At 50.9% G+C, this 25,057-nt stretch overlaps 1 protein-coding gene across 4 annotated transcripts; it reads left to right on the top strand.

Moving 5' to 3' along the window:
- Positions 1 to 406: 406 nt before the first annotated feature.
- Positions 407 to 23,108, top strand: HAS3 (hyaluronan synthase 3). 4 transcript variants are annotated; one of them, XM_030863534.2, is made up of 5 exons: positions 515 to 540; positions 850 to 920; positions 17,338 to 17,973; positions 21,229 to 21,330; positions 22,147 to 23,108. In XM_030863534.2, the coding sequence occupies exons 3-5, from the start codon at positions 17,338 to 17,340 to the stop codon at positions 23,068 to 23,070; spliced, it is 1,662 nt and encodes a 553-aa protein (XP_030719394.1). In that variant the 5' UTR covers positions 515 to 540; positions 850 to 920; the 3' UTR covers positions 23,071 to 23,108. The 4 variants fall into 4 exon arrangements, with proteins under 4 accessions (XP_030719395.1, XP_030719394.1, XP_060145870.1 ...); XM_030863535.2 differs by lacking the exon at positions 850 to 920 and having other exon boundaries at positions 407 to 540; XM_060289887.1 differs by lacking the exons at positions 515 to 540; positions 850 to 920 and adding an exon at positions 4,834 to 5,959.
- Positions 23,109 to 25,057: the final 1,949 nt, after the last annotated feature.

Below are 25,057 nucleotides of genomic sequence, written 5' to 3' on the forward strand. Positions count from 1 at the left end.
TCCTGTGTGTCTTCGGGCTGACCTTCCTAAAGCACCTATTTAGCCATCCTGCATCCAGCCTGAAGTGTGTGCCGATAAAAGAAAAAAAGATTACAGATCTCATTAACGTGCACATTTTTCACTGTCCTGTAGCATTTAGAGAAGGATGTCTACCTGATGGCAGTATATTTTTAACACAACCGGTGGAATTTGATTAATTGACCATTCTCTTGCGACTTGAGTAGAAGAGGTTGGCCCACCCATAGGTCACATGTCTTGATATTCTTTCATGCTGAGATTGTCCCTCTTGTAATGAGGAGCAGCCAGAGCTGGTCATCCTTGGATGCTCAAGAGGCATTTCAGGGTACAGAGACGCAATTGTAGGGAGGGAGGGAAAGGAAATTGTTATCAAAACATGCAAAACTGGAATAAAACTATCTTGGCTGGAAAGAATAACAGGTCTGAATCTGGTCTTCTGCTTTTGAGATGGAAAGCTATGGCGCTGAGGATTTGATCTCCAGAAAAGAGAATCAAGCTGGTTGAATCTTCCAGAGAAGGAAGGTAAGTGCTGTGTTTGCCCTCCCAGGCCATTTTCTTTCACTCCCTCTGCTACTGTTAGCACAGAGTTGCCCTGATTATAGGAGAAAAGAGCCACAAACATCTCAGATGAGAGAGTTTATATCCCGCCTTCAGTCTTCTGCTCCTTGAGAAAGAGGAATGCTTAGACAATGTGTTCGTGCTAAATGCCTGTTGGAAAGTGCATTATGTATTGGTGACCTGATGCCAGGTTTACTGAAGTCATTTCACACGTAGCACTCTAGACGTCTTTTTATCTATTTATATATTTTGGTTACTGAATTTTGATTGCAGCTAAAAGAGAAGACAAAAAGGACGTACTGGATGATCGCTTCAGACAACCCGTCCCAGTCATCAACACCTTGGTGAGGCTAACCCAGAGTCCTTAACCAGTCCTCAGCTCTGCAGGGCTGAATTTTATCACAGGATTCTATCCCCACTCTCTGGTGACCAGGCCCAGCAGAACCAAAACACAATTTCCCAGAACTCTCAGGTGACTGAAGGACTGTCTAGAAGCCCACTTGCCAGTTAACATCAGGCTATTTTCTTCTGGCCTGATTACAGGCACGTCCTTAGCTTAGAACCTTTGTGGTGAGCATCCCTTTAAAGAGGCCAGCTCACAGAAAGCTATGGCCCACAGGTTAGCCTAGAGAGCAGTGAACAGAAGCAGTCAGATGTTTCCAAGGAATATTTCCGTTCAGCTAGGGTAGCTGGATTATTCCATTCTCCAAATCAAGGGTGTCTAGAAAATCAGGATTGGGCTTTCAAATCAGAGAAGAATCTCCTTTGGACCAGCTGGATATACACTAAAAGTTTTTATTTCTTGGCCTTCCTCTAACTAAACCCCATAAAACCCACTTAAGATAATCAGATTAGGTATGTTAGATGGTTGGTTTAACTTACAACTTTATTTGCATTAAATGTATTTCAGTTCTGAGGACATATCCTAATTGATCAGCTTGATTAGACTGAGAAAGTCTCTAGTCTAAACACCTGGTCTAGGGAGTGCCTCACAAAGCATTGTGGTCCCCTTATCTCCATTTATAAATTGCCTCTTAATTTGAATTATTTGGCAACTGGCTAAAAGCATCTGTTCTTTATTGACTTTGATGGATTCAGTTTCAGAGAGTGACCTTTTCTGTCCTTGTTACCAAACTCAAGGGGAGGATACCATAATGTAACCCTTCTAAACACCAAATATGACCAAAATATTAAAAATTACCAAATTGTAAAATAATCTCCCATGTATATAGATATGTATAGATATGTATATAGATATCTGTATCTATATATGTCTCCATCCTTGAGAAAGCATGAGAATTGAGAGCTTTACGATAATAAGAATGCAAAACTTAAGAAAAAGAAAAAGGCACAGAACTCCAGGGGCAGATGGCAGGAGCAATAGTGACACATTCCTGCACAGGCCCGAGACGCGTGTCTGCTTCTGTGTAATAGCAGCGTCCCTGTGCTTGCCTCCCACCTCTGCCCGTCTCTCCTCCCTCTGCGGCCACCTCCTCCTGCTGCTCCTCCAGTCTCCTCCCTTTGTCTCTGCTACAGACACTCTCCTGGCCTCGCACCTCCAGTCCCCTCCACTGCGTAGCAGTCTGTCCCACGCCCCCCTGTATCACTCATTAGTCTTTTACTTGCCCCCTTTCCCTTCCCTGCTTCTTCCTCCTCTTCTAGGCCACCGGCACATCTCCCTTGGTCTCCAGAGGATGGCACTGTGGCAAGAGTCAGGCAGGGGCCCAAAGGTGTGGCTGCAGCCAAACCCCAGGCTCTCTGCCCAAGTGTCGACTGGTTGATCAGGTTAGACTTACTGGACATTCTGGAGAGCTTCCCTCTCTGCTGTTTTGTCTTTCCTCCTTGGCACAAACTTACCCTTCCACACACTCTGTTATTTAATCAGAAATCTCTTAACTTGCACTTTGCTCCTTATCGTCTCTCCAAACACATACTTTTCCATATGTTCATATTCTTCTTTCTTCACCTCTCTTCTCCATTCCTTCACTTTCCTATGGCTCTGCCGACCCATCCACGTGTAAGGGCTGACCAGGGACAGGAGGGTAGGAAAGCGAATCACAGGCAACGACGACAACAATTTGTTGAGCACCTACTATGTGCCAGACGTAGCACCACATGCTGAGAACACTGCAGTGAACAAAATGCTTACCTTCAGGGGAAGCTTACGTTGTAGCAGGAGGAGACAGGCAACAAGTAAGATAAAGAATAAAGCAGGATATCAAATGGTGATAAATGCTCTAGGGAAAAATCAAGTCGGGAAGGAAAGGTGAGGAGTGTATGGGGTGAGAGCTGTGACTTTGGATAAGTTGTCCAGAGAGGGCCTCACTGAGAAGTTGAAGTTTGAGTAAGGATCAGAAGGAGGTGAAGGAGCGGCCATGAAGATACTTGAGGGAAGAGTGGTCCAGGCAGAGGGAGTGGCGAGTGCCAGGGCCCGGAGGTGAGAGAGGAGGGGCAGTGCTGCTGGGCACAGTGAGCGGGCAGGAAGTGGAGCGGAGGGGGTGCAGGGGGCGACGTGCCGAACAACGTGGAGCCTGTGGACCGCTCTGAGTGAAGGGGCAGCCGCAGACCTGTTTCCACCTGAAGCCCCTTCAGCTTGTTTTTGGAAAGTGCTTTGAGGCCAAGATGATAAAAGCTGTAAAATGGGAAATGTATTGAGCCAGAAGTTGTTCATATCCAACCACAGTTTTCTCTCAGTTTGGAAGTGGTGAGCCCCATCCCCTTTCACCAATGCCTTCTTTGGCAGCAGCCGTTTCTCCTCATTGGCCCCAGAAGAAAGAGGACAGCAGACGGGTTGGTCTGGCCTCTGTCCCCGCCCTGCTCCATCTCTTTGTCTGTGAGACTGTGAGTGAAGGGAGCCTTGCCTGCTGCCTGCACTGGAGGGATGGCCAAGACACGTGAAAGTTGATCAGTTGGTTGGGGGATGATTCACCTGACCTGTACAAAACCAGATTGGCTTCTGCAGTCTCTCTGCACAGAAATCCAAAAGCTCAGCTGGAATTTCAGTGGCAAGGGAGAGAGTCAGAACGGGAGCTGAGTTCCAGGGTGGGCTGTGGGAGGCAAGCCACTCTGCCCTGACCACGACGGGGGCATGGGGGGTGGTCTTCTTCCACTGCCTCCTGGACAGCAGCAGGCGTGACCTCTAAGGGCTGTGCTGTGTCCTCCAGCGAGTTCTGCAGCCACAGAGCTTCTGCAGTCACACGCAGCAGCCTCCCTGCAGTGCACGGCACCTCACTTCCACGCACCACTCTGCTCGGAGCTGACTGGCCACTTGGGGGTTGGGGAGTTGTCTTCTTAGAACACCGGCTGCTGCACTCTTCCCTGTTGGCGGGGCTCAGGGCTGTGCTCAGCGTACCCCGTGCCTCCAGCAGGTGTAGAGGCAGCGCAGACCTGCACCATCAGCCCTGGAAGGGGCTGCACCCACTTATTTGAAGGGTCATCCCTCTTGTCCCTCCCCAGTGTTCTTCATGCTGACTCAGGTAGGTCCGTACTCCCAGGAAGCTCAGGTATTACCTGCCCCCACCCCCGTGACACTCTGCAGTCCCTGGGGGCATAGAATAGCAAGATCAGTTACTCTGTGTTTCCTTTAGTTTGGAAGGTCATTTTTTACCCATGAACTTGTATGATACAACAACATCGTGGAACAGAGAGGCAAACTATTGTTATTCCCTTTTGGTGGAATTTGGCCCAAGTCTCCTGGGGGGCTTGAGGCAGACTCTTTTGAACATCTTTTGAATCCTAAGGAGCCTCTCCCCCCAGAATTAGTATAGCAGCAAAGCCCTTTCAACTAGAGCACAGCTTGAGAAGCACTCAGGAGCTCATATACACACAGGAGCCCCGGCATGTGGGTCCCACAAAGCAGTCACTGGAACTCTGCTGACACGAGCTGAGGGATGCCGACCCTGTGCTGGCCCCCTGCCCTCATAGTGCTGAGGAGTGGCAGAGCCCTCAGGTACAGATGCCCTGGCTGCATGCGTGCGTGTGTGTGTGTGTGTGTGTGTGTGTGTGCGTGCACGCACAAATTATATGTTTTATGAATTATAACAAATTTAAAGTATATGTAACGAAGAAGAATTCGCAATCTTACCTCCACTCCTACCCCAAGGTTACCACTGACCAGCAGGTGGGTGTATATCCCTCTAGATGTTTCCTTCCTTTCATCCTTTTCCCAAACGAACACGAATATACCTTACTGCTTTCAAAAACAAAAATGGGATTGTCACCATAAAGAGTGTCCCATAGATTTTTTTCTTAGTCACATACCTTGGAGACACTCAGTACTTACAGCCCCCTCTCCCCTGTTGATGTGGCATGTCTTCCATTGTATAGATGAACGACAGCTGGTTTAAGCATTTGCCTCTTGATGGTCAGTTGAATTATTTCTAAGTTCCAATGATTCTTCAATGATTCTCAAGCATAACTCTTTGCATACTGAAGTGTTTCTATAGGATAAGTCCTAAAAGGTTGGAAGGCTGGATCCAGAAGATATGAACATTTTCAGTGTTCCTTCCACCAACACGCTTGTGCCGATCTACGTTCCTCCATCCTCAGCTGACACTGCTTTAATCATGCAATGCAGGTTCAGTCACCACAGCAAAGTGTTAACACCATTCTCTAAATAATTTCAGGCCCAGGAAATCTTCAGGGGATGGAGTTTTCTGTGTATCAAAACCACCGGTAGGGGCACAATAACACTTTGCAAGTATGCTCACCGGCAGCCAAAGTCCAGCTACAAGTACTCGTCCTGGAGAGAAATCCTGAGCTCCTGCAGGTGTATTCAAAAGAGCTCTGACTAGGCTCTCAGCTCTGAGACTCCATCCTGAGTGTTAGGGTATGCCTTCTCATGGGGTTAGAGGTGTCCCCAGGATAATGACCACGGTTCCCACACCAGACTCAGGACATCGGGTCTGACGGCCCCTTAAAGTATCAGGTTCATCCTGATAAAACCCAGGATGAATGATTGCTGTAGCTCTACATCACTGTACATCATAATCAGTTAACACTATAAAGAGCTTATTGTGCTCTTCTGTACACTTGACATATATTAATCCACTAAATCCTCACACTGGGCCCATGAGGTAGGTATTATTATTTTTATTAATTTATTTATTAATTTATTTATTTTTGGCTGCGTTGAGTCTTCGTTGCTGCACGCTTTCTCTAGTTGCGTTGAGCGAGGGCTACTCTTTGTGGCAGTGCGCGGGCTTCTCATTGTGGTGGCTTCTCGTTGCAGAGCACGGGGTCTAGAGCGCAGGCTCAGTAGTTGTGGTGCATGGGCTTACTTGCTCCGAGGCATTGTAGGATCTTCCCGGACCAGGGCTCAAACGCATGTTCCCTGCACTGGCAGGCGGATTCTTAACCACTGCGCCACCAGGGGAGTCCCGAGGTAGGTATTATTATTATCCCTGTTTTACAGATGGGAAAACTGAGGCACACAAGAGGCTAATTACTTGCTCCAGATTACATAGTTAGTGAGAAGTAGCCAAACCAGTATTTGGACCCAGGCAGTCTGGCTCCCAAGGCTGAGCTTTTAGCCACTGTGCTTTGCCACCCAATAGACACTATATTTCCAAGTGGTAAAAAACTGTTAATATAAGTGAGGATAAAGACAGTGGTTCCCTGCTTGTTCAGATGGACCATGTATGTCAAGATAAACCTCAGCCCTGATTCCCTCCAGATAGTGTCCACGTACATCAAAACCTAACCTCAAACACCAGAACTTGCTATAGATCTTGTTTTTGACCTTGTAGTTTGCCTAGCAGCCGGAGATGAGATTTGCTAAAGCCCCCCAGCCCACCTGCTCCTGTACTTCGTCAGCTTTTGTAAATTGCTCATTGAAAGGCCTATTCTTCTTTCTGGGGGTGGCTAAGGTAGTAGACCCTTGACGCTGCCGCGCCGTGTGTGGGAACATAGAAAATGTAGTAAGTCTTCCCGTGAACTCCAGTGAGAGCCCAGAAATGTCTCCTTTGAAGGTTTGTTGTTTTTTGTTTACCCTTTTACCTCCTGTAAGCAGGGTTTCGGTTCTCAGATTTTGGTATCTCAGAATGATAACAATGGATTGTTTTAATGCGTGTGTATGTATTTCTCACATATATACATTGATAGCTCTATTCCATACCATTCCTTCAGAGAAAAAAATGAGACTGGAATTAATGGCCCTATTTTGCAGAAGGGAAAAATAAGGTCCAGAGAGATAAGTTCTTGCAGATGGGAAGAGACAAAGGGAGAAGCGAGTGAGTGCACTAGAGCAGAGAAACTTCTGACTTCATTTGCTAGTTCTTATAGGAACCAGTTAGCCAGCACCTAACTCTATCTCAGAGATGCAGGGGGGGTGCTGAGGGTGAGAGTTGTTGGTATTATGAGAGGAGGGCAGATTGCGGGGCAGATTCGGAGCTGCAGGAGCACCCTCTCTGCTGGGGAACTAGGAAGAGCTACTGGGCGTTTAAGTGGTTTATTAAATGATGTAAAATTTAATCTTCACTGTCTGCCTTAAGAGCTAAAACCTGCTCAGAACAGTGCCTGGGTGGGACACATTCACACACCTCTTTATTAGACCACACACCACTTTCCAAACTTCAAAACTTATGGTGACCTTGTTAATCTTAGGGAAGGGCCAGCCTGAAATTAGGCTGTCTTTACTAAAAGAATGGTTGTGCTGATGCTTTGAAGAGCTGGGCGTGGGGTGATCCCCCTGCCACTTTCCAAAGAAACTGTATCAGTGCTGTTCAGAGAGTGCAAAGAACAAGGCTCCAGCATCAGCCATGTGGGTGTTTCTCTGTGGCCAAGGCCAGGACCATGTGAGAGAGAGTCATGGAGACTCCATGCCCCAAAAGAGAGCAGCCCATATCCACTACCCTAACCCATCCTCTAGGTAGGAAAAGTCCTCAGTGTGCAGAAGTCCTGTCCTTTGTAAAACAAAAACTAATCCTAGTTGTTTTTGGCAACTCTCTCCTCCGTGGCTTTCCCCCAGTTCTTCTGGAAAAAGCAGGCAGCACCTTTGCCAACTAAAAGATTATATCAACCCAATTCCAGGTAGATCCGGAGATCTGGGAGTGGCGTGCCCAGCTGGTCCTGTCTGCCCGCCTCTGTTTCTCCTTGGCTCTCCCTCCTAATTTCCACCTCATATCAGCGTCTTTTCTCCCTTTTCTTTTTTTTCCTTCTGGCTTAGTAGCTCATTGGTTCATTGTTAAGTTTTTAAGGTCACTTAATTCAAACAAGTGTGGCAGGCATGGTGCTGGAGGAAAATGGATAGATACTTGTACGCTCTGGAGCTCACCTCTGGGACTGGCTGGCTGTCTGCTGTCCTCCCAGTGCCAGAAATGCACTTGCAAACCCAGCTGAGGAGAATCCTCAGGATGCGTCCTCACTGCTGGCTGTGTAATAGAGTCTCCTAGGGAATTAAATAAAAAATTCAAGCCTGGGGCTCACCCCCAGTGATTGTGACTAAATCGATCTGGGATAGGGTCCAGGCATTAGTGTTTTTCAGAAAGCTTCCCAGGTTTTAAAAGTCTAACGTGCAGCAGCCAGACGTGAGAACCACTACATTAGCTTATCTGGTGAGAAAAGCGGAGAGAGAGAGAGAGAGAGTTAGGGGGGGTGTCCTAACAAAAAAAATCTGAGAGTGGGACATATTTTGGGGGGTCTCTCCCCACGAAGGAGCTGATGGGGACTGCCTCTACCCTCAGCTCTTCTCTAATTGCTTTTATGGAGGATCCAGCTTCGGACCTCCTCTGTGACAGTGACTAACAGTGTCTTTAATCAAGAACAAGGACATGAAGCAGAAGCGCCAGCACATTTAAGAACTGTGGTTGATGTTATTGTAATGAAGCCAAATGAATTTGGAACAAGGTTACCTTAAGTGGTTTTGTTCTTCTCCTGCTGATCCTGCAACTGGGGCTGTAGGCTGGGATTGCATCCCGCTGAAGTCCGGGAAAGTGAGTGTGCGCTTGTGTAATGAGCAAGTACGCGTGTGTCCGTTCTGTGTACAGTATGTTACGTGCACGTGTGGGTGTGGACGTACCCATTGGTACTGGCATGGGGGTAGGTTTACAGCACCCAGAGGAGACAGCCTCTCCCCGGGCAGGAGTGCAATGCTGTTGACATCATCATTCTTGGAAATACTTTTTTTCAGGAAAAGCATCCTTTCAGGGTACTACTAGAGCCCACATTAAGTGCACCTGCCTCCCTTCCCCAGGATCACCGTGACCCTGGATGAGGGGCTGAGTGGGGGCTGACACCAGCTGGGCTGTGCCAGGCAAGCCGTGTGCCCTGGCTCTGGGCTGTGTTGCCAGGAGGAAGGAAGAAGGAGTCTTTATAATTTACTCAGAGCTGCTGGATGAGCAGGCACAGCTCTACATACTCCCCTCTTCCCTGCAAAAATTCTCTCAAAGGAACAGTGGGAGGGATTTAAATAAAGCAAAGTACTGGAGTTTTGGCTACCACTAATCCTATATCCTGGCCCTCCCAACTTTCCTGCTTTCTTAGCAGACGGAGGTTGCCAGACTTTTTCACATGAGCCCACGTATGATATGGGCTGTATCCCACCCAGCGCTAGTTTAGAAGGAAATTCTGTGAATTTACAATTCATATCATTTTAAAATAATCTTTTTATTACAAGACTATTATACTTATTTATAGAATGTTTGGAGAATACAGAGAAAAGGGCAAAGAGAAAAAATTCATTGTTCTACCACCCAAACAAACCTGATCTTAATATCTGGGTGAATTTCTCTCCTGCCCTTTAATTCATAGGATTCAAAAGAAAACAACGTAAATGTAGTCATTCATACATGACAATTTTTGTATCCTGCCTTTTTTACTTAACATTGCATTATAAGCATTTTTGCCTATTCCTACATTCTCTTCCCGAACATTACATTATATTTAGTAGCTGCACAATATTCTGCCAAGAAGGTAGATTATGGTTTAAAATCGCCTTCTGGATTTCTTTCTGTATTCACCTGGGGGAGGGAGAGGAAGGAAAGATGGCCAGGAAGAGCTTTTTCTGTTTAGGATTTCAAGAAAGCATCTCCAGGTCTGGCTTGACACTTGGTTATCGTTCTGTGTGCCCTTCTAATCCTGACCTTCAAGCCAGCATAAAAGAACCTAGCCCCTTAGTAGGAGCTGGCAGCTCTGCCTCCAGCAGAGCAGAGGCCCTTTATTTTGAAATGAAAATGACTCTTCTATCCACGGAGGGAGACTGGAGTTAAAATCTAACCATTGTAACTGCAGGACAGAAAATCCTTAAGCCTGCTTCTTCAAACGTAGCACCTAGAAATGGTACTGATTACAGAGTACTTGTCGGTAAGAGGGAAGAGTTATGAAGGGATAACTTTGCTTGGTAGTAGCTGCCTTGCCGCTGTCAAGGCACACGCTTTCCACTTGGAATTATGTATGAACTAGTGTGGCAGATTATTAGGCTGCCTTGAGGAGGAGGCCCTGTGTAGTCAGCTGGGGGGCATAACCAGCTACTCTTTGGGGGCCAATTTAAATTCACCTTCATTACCTTCAAGAGGTTTTGATTGTGGTCAGCCCAGAGGAAGTGGATGGGATGCAGCCTGGAGGGACTGGGGGAGACCTGGTGGCTTGGCTGCCATCCCCCATTCTGCTTGGCTTCGCTAGAGGCTGTGGGCTGGATGCCAGGGTGGAGCACTAAAGCGTGAGGTCAGAGGGGGAGGGGGCAGCCTGTGGAGCGAGACCATCCCTCCGCCCCTCCCCCACCCAGTCATTCACTAGGCTACCAGCAGAGCAAAGCAACTCCTGGTTACTGGCTGGCAGGGTTGTCCCGCAGCTTCAAGCACGAGTGATGACAAGAGGGATCGAATGGCAGGCTTCTATTGGCACAAAGGTATTTGGGTATTTCATGGGTTTGGATTTGAAAATTAGTTGAAAGGTGAAATACGTGTTTGTGGTACTGTCAGCTCCAGTCATCTCAAACCCTCCAGAGCTTTGAGAATGGCCCCCTCCACCCTCCGAACTGTAGAAGTCTCTTTTCCTTGATTATTCCTCCACCTGTACTCTCGCTTGTGCCCAAGATAGTTGGCACTGCCTGCCCTCACCTCCACTTCCTGAGGGCAGCACCAACAATTCTCACAGCTGCCCTTTCTCACCCCTTTTTTGTGGTTTATCTGCCTCCTAACAGGTCTCCTACCCCATTCCTAGTCCTTACCCCAAAACACCACTGGCTCAGCCATCCCCAAACAATACTTACAGCCTCTTACTACCTTGCTCTGACAACTTCAATATTCTCTGTTACCTACTGGATAAAATCCAAACTCCTTATTCAGTCATCCAAGGCCTTCCAGAATCCATCCCTAGCTTCCTTCTTCTCTGCAGCTAGACTTTATCAGGCACTTTCTACAGAGCAGGCACTGTTGCAACTTCTTCAGTGTAAATTTCTCGTTTCATCCAGACCTCTCTTTTGCTGGCCTTCAAACACACCTCACCCATTCCTCTACCTACTCTTGTTCGTAAGCTTTGTTTCCTGTCTAGAATGCTCTTGTCTCTCTACACAGTCAGCTCAAGTCCTCCATGAAACTGCCCAGCCCATACCAGCTCACAGAGATCTCTTTCCCGAAATCTTCAAGCTCTTGCAGTTGGATTCTCTCATCAACATTATATACTTTCTTGTACGGTGACTTAATTTTTCAAGTGTATTTTTCTTCAAAACGGATAACCATCTAGATGGCAGGGACCAGCCTGAGACTTTGCAGTGCCAAAGCATCCTTCTCTGCTCGGATCAGGTCTTCAGTGTTTAGTAAATGAATGTTGAAATGCCGCATGAATCTTCTGCTACAGAGCTGAATAGGAGGCTTACCCTCTGGAACCTGTGTAAAAGCCAATTCAGCAACCTCTGAATTCACATTTTTAAGTAATTGGGTATGGAATTAGTCCTATTTCTGAATCCCCAGCGGTAAGCAGAGATAAACGTGAGCTTTATTGTGTCAGACCCTTAAGGATTCCCCTACCCATCTCCCCCTGAAGAGATGAATGCAAATAGGTCACGGCAAAGTGGATGTTAATTACAGGCAAATCCTGCCGGGCCACAAAGGTAAAGACTCTCCAAGCTGCCTGATAACACCAGGTTGCTGGCCCTGCAGACCAGAAAAAGATAATTTGCTCCCCGGGGGAAGCCATTTAGGGGGCCAAGGCAATTGATATGGGCAGAGTGTTTACTGTTCTCATAATGTTGCATCTGGACCTGCCTTTCATTTCGGAGGTTTTAACTGACTAGTGAGGTTGTGCTGTACCAGCGCAACCCTGGAACCAGCTGCGTGAGACAGGCACTAAGCCTGTGGGACAAATTTGGAGCCTTAGAAATTAACTAGGCATGAGATGATCCTGGAGCAGCCCCAGGAAACTTGCACCCAAGATGTCATGTTGCTGTGTTGCTGAGGGCAGACGGGACCTTTCCAAACTGGCTGCTCCGTTCCTAAAGAGTCTAAACAGGTCACTTGCAAGTAGCCAGTTGGTTGGATCTGACTCACAGACACACTTGGCCTGGCCTGTGGAGTGTTTTTTAACGTTTGAATTAGTAGCTAACACTTTAATATGAGGAGATTTCACGTAAAAATCTGGATTTCTGGCTTCTCAACAACAGAGCACCTGGCCACGCTGGGCCCTCCCTCTCAAAGGGACATCTCCTTTAAATGGGACCTTGGCTCCCCACCAGGCCGATGCACTCATCTTTGTTGCCGCCCAGCCCCTGCTTGTTTCCCCTGTTCTAAAGTTTTGCAGATGGCAAATTTGGGTGGGAGGTAGAATCAGATAGCTCCTCCAGTCTCTGGCAACTCCAGGCTCTGTGATGCTCCTGGATGTAGAGGCGGTGGCCTAGAGCTCAAGGAGTCCGTAATGCAATTGAGACAAGGCATTTTTCCTGAACACTGATCTCTGAACTTCCTGTCACCAAGTGTCACATCCTAGAGGGATAGGCATGTAGAATCCATAGCATCAGCAAGCAGATGCCATTCTCTGGTTGAAGTTGGCTGCAGTTAACCTTTACTGAGCACTTACTGTCAGTCAGTCGCTTCAGTCCTTGTGACATCCATGTCAGGTAGATACTCAATCCCATTTCTGGGATGAAGACACTGAGGTTAGTGCCACACGGCTAGGGGCAGAACTGACTCCAGAGTCGTCCTCTTAACCAAGGGCTTCTCTCTCCACCTGTGCCTTGTTTGCTCTTAATAGGGCCCATCTGAGGTTCAAAACACATTCCCATCGCGAATACTAGTTTTAAAAAGCACACGTTTAAACCATGTAGCATATTAGTGATGATTTTCTCAAGCAAAAGCCAGAAGTGATTTGGTTTATGTAACACAAGATGCGGGGCGGGTGGGGGGGGCAGTGGAGGAGGTGTGCCAGGGGTCTGCTTGTCTGGGCGACTGAGGGGTGAGCTCTGTGGCCCAGAGTGAGTCAGGGTGAGCCCCTAAGACTTCTGAGAGGAGCAGCTTACAGATTGCAACTCAGGTTCCTATAAATTTGTTGCAGCTTGGAAAAAGTGATGGAAATTGTCCCAGGTGTATCTGGAAGATATGTAAATTCATTTTTTATTAGTCTTCAATTATAATACCTCCAAGATTTTCTGAGATTTAGAAACCCAGCGTGTTCAGCTCATTCTGAACTAACTTCCTCTGCTAAGAACTCCCCACCTCCCCCCAACCCCATGCGACCTCACCTCACCCAAGTCTAGCACCAGCTTTTGGGAGCTTGGAAGCCTCTGGCGATGAGATCAGTTGGGAATTTAGGAGGTCATGGATGTCGGAAATAAAGGTGTAAAAAGGAGAGGAGAGTTGGTTTTGGCTTTAGGACACTGGAACTTACAAGGTTCTTGCAAAACCATTGCAGCTTTTGAAAAAGCGTTAAAGTCATCAGCGCCCCACTGCGGGATTGAAAGCTAAGCTTGTCACAATTTCACAATTGGTAACACCTTTGACCAGTCTTTTTGTATTTAACAAGTATTCTCTTCTGCGCCTTTTTTTTTTTTTTTTTTTTTTTTTTGCCGGCAGGAAGGTTCTGGGGTCTGGGCTTTAGGGACTACCCTATACAGCGCACAGTCCCTCCGCGTGCTGCAGTCGAGGGATTTCTATCCGCTCCCCCGCTTTGCAGAGGAGGGGGCAACTGAGAGTCATAATTTTGGAAGCCCTTATGGGTTATACTGAAGTTAACTACGCTTCAGGTTCTAGGTTGAGCACAATGACCACCTCCCCCTGGGCAGTTGGTCCCGGAACGAGAGCGGCGGAGGGGGAACCCATTTTCGGAGGGTGCGGAGATTCTTGAGTCTTTGCGAACTGGAGTAGCCGCGTGCACTCGGGAGCCTGCGTCCAACCGCGCGCCGGCCGCGTGGGGCTACCTCTGGCCGAGCCGGGAAGGAGGTGCTACCTCGCGGCCCTCGGGGGAGCCCTCCCACTCTTCCCAACTTTCCCGGCCCCAGGGCCGGAGGAGGGCGCCTCTCCCGGCGGGGACGCGCTAGGTACTTAAAGGCGGCTCGGCGGGGCCGGAGCTCTTCAGTTGGAGCGCGCGGTGGCGGCGGCGCACGGTGGAGCGAGGCGCGGCGGCGAGGAGCGGGAGGAGGGGCATGGAGCAGCCGCGGGCCTGCTAAGCACCGGAGCGCGGGCAGCCGGCGGCACGGTGAGCGCAGGCCCGGCCGGCCGGCCGGCTGCCTCGGAGGGGCGGGCCGCGCGGGGTACCCGGGCGCGCCGGGCTCCAGGGGTGCCTCTTGCTGAGCCCCGTGGACCCCGCCGGCTCCTGGGGCCGTGCGGGCGCGGCGTCCAGCGCCGGGAGGCGGGCTGAGGGCTGCGGCATCTCCAAGCTTCCCGGCTCCCGTTCCTGCAGCCCCCTCCCCGCTGACCCCTCCTCCCTTTCTTCCTCCATCCTCTCCTTCTCCAGCCTCTCCTCCCTTCCTCCCTTGTGGCTCCTGGTTTGTGAATGGCTTGGGAGGCGGGCGACGGTGAGGGGCATGAGGCTGGCTGGAGTCTCTCCCTGCCCCAGGCCCGCCCAGGGGTTCGCACCTGTCCAGGCACCAAGATGCTTGGCGCCCGGGTTTTTGCGGGTCAGCCGGGCCACGGCCGCACGTACTCGCGGCCTGGGCTCCCCTTCCCTTGCGGGCTCGGAGGGGCCGGGAGGGCGGCCGGGCGCAAAGGAAAGAGCCCCTACCCCGCGCGCAAGTTTCCACCCCGACGCGTGTGGGCCCCGCAGCAGGGCGCACCTGTCAGCTGGAGAGGCTGCAGACTGGGCAGCCCCGCAAAGTGTCGGGAGTAGATTGGCGGCGTGCATCCTTGTCTGGGGTTTTCCTCTTTCCGTCATCTCTGGGGGTGGGGGGAGGGCTTAGGGAGCGCCCCCAACCTCTTGCCCTTGAAGCCGGGTGCGCGTTAGCCTACCGGGGCCGAGCTCTCGTTGATCCCTTCCGAGCGAAGGGTATGGGGGGCAAGAGGCTCCCTCCGCCGGCTTGGGGGTGACACGGCCCCCTGTCTGGGCAGGGCCACCTGAGGCAGAGCCCCGCACCAGCGCCTGATTGCACGTGGGGTCTCCAGCTGCGGGACCTTTTTGGGTCCTCTGTGGCGTAGGGGTGCCGAGGTAATGTCTCCACTTCCTGAGCAGGGGAGGAGGGTGTCCCGCCTGGGAAAGGAGGGGGCCGGCGACACCGGGGACGCCGTCTTTGTCTGCAGGCACACTTTGCCAAGGTAGCTGGGGCCCCCGAGGAGATGAGTGAGGCCTGGGTCGACTGATTCCTTGGGTTTTCCGTTCCTTCCAGGCTGGGTCGTGGGAAACCCGCACGTGGGTGTGGCCGGCACCGCCTTCGCCAGAAGGCGAGGCTCTGGCGTGGGCGAGAAGCCTGGCCAGTGTCTTCCCGGCTGCGTTAACCTGGTGGGCACCGCCTCCGGCACTGCACCGAGGCGGGGCGCCAGCGCCCGGCAGGTCGCTGGGTTGGCCTCGGCGCCCCCTGCCCTTTCCCAGAGCGCAGGCGGGCAGTAGTGCCCGCAGCGCCCCCATGGCATGCGAGCTCTAGAGGGGGCGGGGGCGCTCCTGGGCGGTGGATGCAGGGCCTAGGGACCCCTGGGCCGCAAGCGCGTGCGACGGCCGCGGGCTGGGGCGGGGGCGGGGGAGAGAAGGAAGGACGGGAGTCCTGCAGAGGAAGTACGCGGCAGGCTCCCCGGGATGGCGGGGCAGAGCGCCCGGAGGCCGCGCTTCCCGGAGAGGCGAGGCTGCCAACAGTACTTTCCGGACCGAAGCTGCTGGAATGCTGAGGCCTGAGTCTCCGGCTGATTGAGGCACTAACTGCGTGTTCCTCACCCCTCCTATGTGAGAGGTGGCAGGGGAACAGACCCCCGGCAAGAAAGTGTGTTTGTGTTGAGGTGGGGGTCAGGAGTTGGGTTTAGTGAGACGTAGACTTGGAGCAAGCTTGGAAGTGAGACCTCATTGTCTGTAAAGGGTGGGTGGTGGTGGTGGTGGAGGAAACAGGATTCTCCAGATCAGGCAGGTGGCAAGGAGGGGAGATGGGGAGAAGGCCTCAGAATGGAGGGCAGGGAGCTGGCCTCATCAGCCGTCTCCCATCCGCATCCACCTCCCGACTTGGGTAATCTTTCAGGGCTACTAATCAGTAAAATGATTTACCTGAGACCTATGGAGCAAGAAACCATTGGAATCCCTCCTGAGGGGGATGCTAAGTCCCAGAGAATTTGGGCAAGGTCAGGCAGCCAGGAGGTAGTAGAGCTGTCTCAAGCACAAGACTTCTGGTTCCGAGTGCTAGGCTCTTTTCATTAAAAAAGCTTTTTCCAATTGGGCAGATGCTAGAAGCCCTGACTTGGTTGCAAACAAAACCTGGCAGCATTTCCAGGAGTGGTGCGGCAGGGGGACGTGGACAGAGATTCTATGTGGGCGCTAGGACCAAGTAGATGGGGTTTCCCAGGCAGCCACCCCTCCCAGGCTGCTGCAGTGGTGGCTGCAGTTCCCTCTGGTGCCCCAGTGCTGGGCTTCCAGGACGGCCGTCCACACCCCAGCGCTCATTTCCTCTTCTCAACCTTGTCTGCTTTTCCTGATTGCTTTCCCTTTCTTCCCTGCCTCTCAAATGAGAAAAAGATGAGAAAGCAGAGAACATAGGGAAAGTTTCTCTTACCAATTTAGCTGTTTTGAGAAAGGGAAGCTGTTTCCTTCTTTTTTTCCTCTGGCATCTCTTTGTTTCCTATCTTTTCCTTCCCCACTTTCTTCATGGGCCTCATTGGTGTAATCCCCTAGTGGGTATAGGCCAGGTAGAGGCTGCCTACCTGCCCCTGCCCCCCCACCCGCCGCATCCTTCTTCCTGGCCCCTCAGGTGCTCAGAGCTTCCTCTGGCCTCAGGCTCACCCCTACTGAAGCTTGCCTATGAGAGCTTTGGGTCAGGCAGATCCCAGTTCTGCCACCAGCTAGGTATCACACAGCTCTCTCTGGCTTTGGTTTGTCTAACAATAATAAATGCTACTTTAAGTGCTTTACATATGTAACCCATTTAATCCTTAAAGATGCTAGGAAGTTAGTGCTGCAGCCCACATTTTACAGATGAATTAACTAAGGGGTAGAACACAGTCACACAGATAGTGTCAGAGCTGGGATTTGAACACCAGTAGTCTGGCTTCTGAGTCTACAGTCTTAGTCATGCTCAATAAATGGTAATTGTTTTTATTAGTGGGTCATTTTCCCGGTTCTGGGCCAGGCCCAGAGAAAATGCCCCCACTGCCATTGACCAGGGATGCTGCCTCCGCCTGACCCACATCTCCCACCTTCTCCCACCAGATGCCGGTGCAGCTGACAACAGCCCTTCGTGTGGTGGGCACCAGCCTGTTTGCCCTGGCAGTGCTGGGTGGCATCCTGGCAGCTTATGTGACAGGCTACCAGTTCATCCACACAGAAAAACACTACCTGTCCTTCGGGCTGTACGGTGCCATCCTGGGTCTGCACCTGCTCATCCAGAGCCTGTTTGCCTTCCTGGAGCACCGGCGCATGCGGCGGGCAGGCCGGCCACTGAAGCTGCCCTCCCCGCTGCGGCGCTCTGTGGCGCTCTGCATCGCTGCATACCAGGAGGACCCCGACTACTTGCGCAAGTGCCTGCGCTCAGCCCAGCGCATCGCCTTCCCCGACCTCAAGGTGGTCATGGTGGTGGATGGCAATCGCCAGGAGGATGCCTACATGCTGGACATCTTCCATGAGGTGCTAGGTGGCACCGAGCAAGCCGGCTTCTTTGTGTGGCGCAGCAACTTCCATGAGGCGGGTGAGGGTGAGACGGAGGCCAGCCTTCAGGAGGGCATGGACCGCGTGCGCAACGTGGTGCAGGCCAGCACCTTCTCATGCATCATGCAGAAGTGGGGAGGCAAGCGAGAGGTCATGTACACGGCCTTCAAGGCTCTTGGTGATTCAGTGGACTACATCCAGGTAAGCGTGCCTCCCTAGGTGTATGTGGACATGTGGATGTGTCCAGCCAGGCAGGCATACTCTCCTGGGGACTTTTAGGTCCAGTCTAGGTCCTTTGTGTTGTGCACATTCCTCCTCTGCACTTAAGAAGGCAGTAGGCACCATGGTTCTCAACAGCAGTCCTGGGGTTAAAAAGACCTGGGAGGGAATCCTGGTTCTGCTGTTACTTAGCTCTGTGACTCTGGGCAGGTCTATGGATTGGTAGCCCAATAATAGCAAACAGGTGTAAAGTGTATAGCATTTACTTATACCAGACACTGTTGTAGGCACTTCATACATTTTAGTTCTTTTAATCCTTGTAATACTCCTAGGAGATAAGTACTATTATTATTTCCACTTACAGAAACTGAGCCTGAAGCACAGAGAGGCTAAGTAACTTGCCTAATGTCACATGGCAGTAAGGTGCAGAGCCAGGATTTGAGCCTCGGCAGTCTGTCCTTGTCCACTGTACGATACTGCCTCGATACTGGCAACGTGGGGATGAGCCTCTTCATAAAGAAGTGTGGGGAAGAGCAAAAAAAAAATCATGCTGCCAAGCACTCAAATAGTTTTAGTTATGGGCTAAAAAGTCCAACTCTTTCCGGTGTCAAGTTCTTATCTGTGAGGTGGAGGGACACGTGCAAATCATCCCCCACCCCGATTCTGCAGCCATCTTGGCAGGGCCAGGACCCTGAACAGACCCTGCCTAGCTTCCAGCCAAAGCAGGCATTGACACCAGCCTGGAAATTTTATTATGCTGACAAGGTTAACATTGCTCCAATTTTCTTTTCCTTTTTTAAATTAATTTTATTTTTGGCAATGTTGGGTCTTCATTGTGGTGCATGGGCTTCTCGTTGTGGCTTCTCTTGTTGAGCAGCGTGGGCTGTAGGCATGCGGGCTTCAGTAGTTGTGGCACTCAGGCTCAGTAGTTGTGGCTCGTGGTCTCTGGAGCACAGGCTCAGTAGTTGTGGCACACGGGCTTAGTTGCTCCGCGGCATGTGGGATCTTCCCAGACCAGGGCTCGAACCCACGTCCCCTGCATTGGCAGGTGGACTCTTAACCACTGCACCACCAGGGAAGTCCCCTGCTCCAATTTTCAAATAACAGAACCTAGAGAAAACTGATGAAAGGTCATGCATTTCAGTACCAAGTAGAAACTGACACCCAGGACCCCAGGTTTCTGGTCCAGCATCCACTGTCCACTCCTCTGTTCCTGCCCTTCTCTGTCGTCTGAATGGATAGTGGCTGCTGCGGCAGCCCACCTATATGCCAGCAGTCTTGCTGACAGCATGTTGCATACTCCAATATTCAAATTTTCTTTACTGTACCCACCTAAAATTAGCTTGCCACAGATTTTTTGTTTTTGGCTGTTTAGAAAGTTGCAGTGAGAGTTAGCATATTTGTCTTTTTCTGTCTTCTTAGGCCCAAGGACCTCCTCAGCCTTGGAGAGGGAGGGATGTGAGACAGTTCTTGATTCTGCAGTTCACCTAGGGTCAAGGGGCCTTTGAGACTTGCCTGGGGACTCAGAAGATTTAGAAAAAGCCCTTGAGCCCTCCTGGCATGTGCTCAAGCCGTCGTGACTCTGTCATCTACTCCCTTGAAGCACAGGATCCCCCCAAACCTGCTCTACCACACCTCTTCCTTTCCTCTGTGCTCTGGTGGATCAGCAGATAGGCTCATGCACCTGAGCCAGCCTTTCTCTTGAAGGCTCTGGGCTCACTACTTGGGGCAGCCCTGGGCGCCAGTCATTAAACACTCTGGGTTTCTGCCTGTCTTCATGAGCCCTGCTGAAGGTGTCTTTCCCTCTTCGGGAGATAACCCTGCTCCAGCCAGTGGGGAAACTCAGGCAGCCAAGAGCTCTAACTTTCCTAACCTTGCTCAGCTGGAAAGACCTCCCTGGGGTGAGGGAAGCCAAGCAGTGTGAGGAATGAGGTAGGGTCATGGCAGGAAGTAGTCTTGAGACCAGCAGCCCTGGGAAGCTTGGCCTGTAAGCTGAGGGGGCTCTGGGAGTGGCCTGAGGCTCCCTAGGGCCTTCCCAGTCTGGGCCAGGATTGTAAGGATGTGTCATTGTGCAGGTAGGAGGGAGTGGCTGTGATGACTCTGCCTGGTTCCCCCTCTGCTTTCTGCTGCTTCTCTATGGCCACTGAGTCTTCCAACGTGGAGAGAGAAAGCATAGGGTTGGAGTGTAGAGGGTGGCCCCCTTCCTGAAGGCTAATAGGTCCTCAGCAACTTTAGTAAAAGGATTTTAGGCTTTTGCAGAACAGGGTTTGGGCTTATCTGTGGATACTGTTCTTTGCTCTCTCAGGGGTCAGGAAACCAATTCCTCTACTCTGGTTATCTGGGCTTTTTGTATCATCTCAATTTTCTAGAAAACAAAGGAGTCAGCCACCAGAGTAAGTGTTCGTAGCCCAGGTTCAACTAATAACAATAACAGGCCACCTGTTAGAAATAAACCAGGAGTCTCCCTAGGAAAGGCGGGCAGGTGGGCAGGATTTGATCCAGGTCCTGATTGAAGGTAGTTGGTGCCAGCTTCCAGGCCCATCCAGAGTAGAATCTACGTGAGAGCAGCCCGTGGCCATGCCATGCCCCGATCTGGGAGACTTGGCCAACAGAACACAAAAGGCCTGGAAGCCTCATTAGAGGTCCTGTGACTGGGCTAAATACATCCTCCACTTAGGCTGGTTGTCTAAGAGGCCAGAGGCTGAAACAGGGAAGACCCTGTTCTTAATAATCCTATGAGCAAGCTTTGGGCAGTAGCCTCTGGCAGGAGCCATTTCTTGGCCTTCTGAGAAATGTCTGCTGGCCCTGGTCTAGCCACAATGCTTGTCATCTGATTTCAATGACTTTTTGAAGAGAAATACTATTTTGAAGAGAAATACTATTTTGAGAAATATTTTAAGACCACTTCTGAGGAGTCTGGCTCTGTAAGGGGCTAAAGATTTCTCCAGTGCTAAGCACTTCTCCCTTTCTGGGCCCAGCACGGAAAGTCTCCTGGAGATCTCTCGGTCTAGTGGCTATCAAGCCTGGTACCTGAACTCGTTTTCTTACTTTCCTTTGTTATTCATTTCACTCTTTCTATTTGGCATAGACTTCTCTGCTAGTAGCTTGAAGTGTATCATGTGAAAGGTGTGTGTGTGTGTGTGTGTGTGTGTGTGTGTGTGTGTGTGCGCGCGTGTGCGCGCGCGTGCGCGCGCGCGCCTGAGGTCGAAATGGACTGATAGTGCATTCCTTCTGCAGGTGTGTGACTCTGACACTGTGCTGGATCCAGCCTGCACAATTGAAATGCTTCGAGTCCTGGAGGAGGACCCCCAAGTAGGAGGAGTCGGGGGAGATGTCCAAGTAAGAAGTAACCAAGGATTCCTGGGCGGGGGGGGGGTCTGGATTCTTTCTGCTTCTTAATCTAATTGGATATGCTTAGGAATGGACATCTTGACTTCCTAGTGTTTTGGAGGGGTGTTTCCTCTTTGACAGTTTTCAATGGTATCAAAGGGCTCATCTGCTACCCAACCCCTTTCCTGTTCTTTTAAGGGGGGAGAAATTACTTAACAGGTATATAGAGAGCCTATGCTGCTGGGAGGGGCACAGTGTTCTGAGGCCATCCATCCTGGAGGGGGCTTCCTTTTTGGCCAGTGGTGCATCAAGCAACTCCAAAGTTAGACCCCTGAGAAACCCTTGCTCTTAGGGACGTTGCACTGAAGAGCTCCGGGCAGTATGGTACAAATAAAGGGTCAGATCTTCTTCCAAGGGTACTGCTGGCAACATACCATGTCTTCCCAAGAAGCTTTCCAACTGCAGAAAGGGTCAGGATGGGTGGCTGGGGTGTGTGCTTCTTTCTCAAGCCTTTCTCTTGGCCACCACCACAGGCTGCCTCCTGAGATTGAAGGTGGCTTTAACTGCTAGAGCAACTTCATTGGGACAGTCGGTGCAGATGACACGGAGGAGAGGTGGGGCTGGTGCCGGGGAGAGTGACTGGGTGTGGTCGCTTCCTCTGAGCCTCTGGTTTCCCAGCTCTGGCTGGGCGAGCACTCACGGCCAGGAACTGGAGCAATGGGCTCCAGCACTTGGGGTGTAGGGAGGCCTCATGGTCTCTGGTGTCTGTCTCCTGGGGCTCATGTCCTCAGGCAAGGAGGCCCAGCATCTCTGGTTCCCTTGCAGATCCTCAACAAATACGATTCATGGATCTCCTTCCTGAGCAGTGTGCGGTACTGGATGGCCTTCAATGTGGAGCGGGCTTGCCAGTCCTACTTTGGCTGTGTGCAGTGCATTAGCGGGCCCTTGGGCATGTACCGTAACAGCCTCCTTCAGCAATTCTTGGAGGACTGGTACCATCAGAAGTTCCTAGGCAGCAAGTGCAGCTTTGGGGATGACCGGCACCTCACCAACCGAGTCCTGAGTCTCGGCTACAGGACTAAGTATACAGCTCGCTCTAAATGCCTCACAGAGACCCCCACCAAGTACCTCCGGTGGCTTAACCAGCAGACCCGCTGGAGCAAGTCTTACTTCCGCGAGTGGCTCTACAACTCTCTGTGGTTCCACAAGCACCACCTCTGGATGACCTACGAATCAGTGGTCACGGGTTTCTTCCCCTTCTTCCTTATCGCCACAGTCATACAGCTTTTCTACCGTGGCCGCATCTGGAACATTCTTCTCTTCCTGCTGACAGTGCAGCTGGTGGGCATTATCAAGGCTACATACGCCTGCTTCCTTCGGGGCAATGCAGAGATGATCTTCATGTCACTATACTCCCTTCTCTATATGTCCAGCCTCCTGCCAGCCAAGATCTTTGCCATTGCTACCATCAACAAGTCTGGCTGGGGCACCTCTGGCCGAAAAACCATTGTGGTGAACTTCATTGGCCTCATCCCTGTGTCCATCTGGGTGGCAGTCCTCCTTGGGGGGCTGGCCTACACAGCTTACTGCCAGGATCTGTTCAGTGAGACGGAGCTAGCCTTCCTTGTCTCTGGGGCCATCCTGTACGGCTGCTACTGGGTGGCCCTCCTCATGTTGTATCTGGCCATCATTGCCCGGCGATGCGGGAAGAAGCCAGAGCAGTATAGCTTAGCTTTTGCTGAGGTGTGACGTAGCCCTCAAGCAGAGCGGGAAAAGTGCAATGGGTAAGGGAGGGAAGGGGAATGGAGAAGATGGGGTGGGAGGGAGGAGGGAGTGCTGTTTTAGTTTTTTAATGGTCCAAAGGACAAATGTGAAGTGCAAAGAATGGTGACTGTAGTACGGCCTGGGCCAGCTCTGCTTAGAGGAGGCAAGTCCAGCTCAGGGTGACGGAGGAGGCATGTATGTTTTCAGGCCGCCTGTCTGCTCGCCTCTGTGCACACAGTGGCCTCTGGGCAACATTCCACTTCCTCCCCTGAGATCCAGAGGGAACTCAGAAGTGTGCTAAACCAAACAATAAGTTCCATTTAGTGGCAGCTTCTGACGGGTGAGTAAGCAAGGAGGGCCCGTGGGAAGCGGTTCTCTTAGCCCACCTGAACAAAATCAGAGGTGGTGGGAGAATTTCTGAGAGATCTGGGCCAGCTAGTAACGTGTCCCCGCCTCTTTCTAGTTATCAATGCAATAAGATTGTGCCTGAAATACAAAGCCCAGAAGCCTGATCTTTGGGCATCAGAAAACAGGGTCCAGGAATGGTGCTTCCTTATGTGAAGTATTGCATTCCACATCTCAACATCCCAAGGATGAGCCAGACTAGCAGGGAGTTAGCACTGGACTGGTTTTAAGTGTGAAGTGTGTGTATATATATGTTAAAAAGGAAAGTTTGCCAGGAGGAACAAACGGTGGTGGTGGTGCTAAAGGCCATAGCTCAAGGCTTTATGGAGGCCTTGAGCTGAATGTATTCTACCTGGAAATTGCCCACATATCTAGATTGTCTTGTCTGTGATCTCTGCTGAGGAGGTAAAATGTTTTCGTCATCTACCAGGAAGATTAAACCCCAACATGCTCAGAAAGGAAGTGAGGGCTTGGGTATTTCAACCTGTATACTCCTGAATTCCGCTCTCAAATTCAGCTCTGACTGAGTCTAAGACAGCCTCCTCACTTCGCTTCGCTTCACTTCACAGTGATAGTCACCTGTTCCACCCTCTTCCTCATCGGGTAAGTTTTTCAAGGTGGCGAGTGACACAGAGCCTGGACTCTCACGGGCCCCTCTGCAATAGGCAAGCCTGCCCTCAGCACGTGGGGAAAAGCTATTAGGAGCCTCTGACCACACTGTCTACAGTCCTGGAACTGCCTGGACAGATTCCTTGGCAGATGAGCAGTACCCATGACGTTCAGGCTACGGTTGTTGACAATCACCTCTAATGGAAAGCTTTTCAGTGTTCCCTAAGGGAACCCTCAATCCAAGCTGGTCATCGTTGAGACTGTCCATTCTCCTCAGTGGCTTCTCCAGGGAATTCTTACAGCCAAGTTGTGGATAGTCACTACTGCATTTGCTTGCTTCTGTCCAGAAACCAAACTAGGAGATGGAATTGGTATCTAAATCCTAAGGTTCTTCTCTTCTCTCACGCCTCTCGAGGCTGTTTGATTTCCCTCTTTTTTGGAGGGGGAGTGAGGGAAGGCCATTTTCTACAGATCTGCAATCCACAGACTGTTCTGAGCTCTTGGATTTGAAAACTGGGATATTGACTAAGCCTTTGACTTAGAGGTTGCTTGCTCAAGTGTGCTTTCTCGCCAAACATCCACCCTCAGAGGGGCCTGCTGAGCCCTCAGAACCAGCACTAAGGTGGACAGTAGTCGACGGGGCAAGCCTCTAGTGTGCCCAGGTGCTTCCTACGAAGGAACAAAGTGTGCTCTGAGCCAGACTGGCAAACCCTGGTGCTTCATCTCCCATGAACTCGGAGGTCTTCCAGCTGCAGCGAACACTGCTGCATCACACAGACCTTGAGTTTGTAAGAAGACGACTGCTGGTTGACATCAGGCCTAATCCATGAAGGCTGGGAAGAGGCGGCAGGCGTTTGCTGAAGGCAGTTGTTCCAGGCTCTTCCATGTTTTTGCTGGCCAAGAAGTAAACTATTTTGAACACTACAATGGAAGAAATCCGGTCAGCCAACTGCAGAGC

The sequence above is a fragment of the Globicephala melas genome, chromosome 19 (assembly GCF_963455315.2).
Source record: "Globicephala melas chromosome 19, mGloMel1.2, whole genome shotgun sequence".
Classification (NCBI taxonomy): Eukaryota; Metazoa; Chordata; class Mammalia; order Artiodactyla; family Delphinidae; genus Globicephala; species Globicephala melas.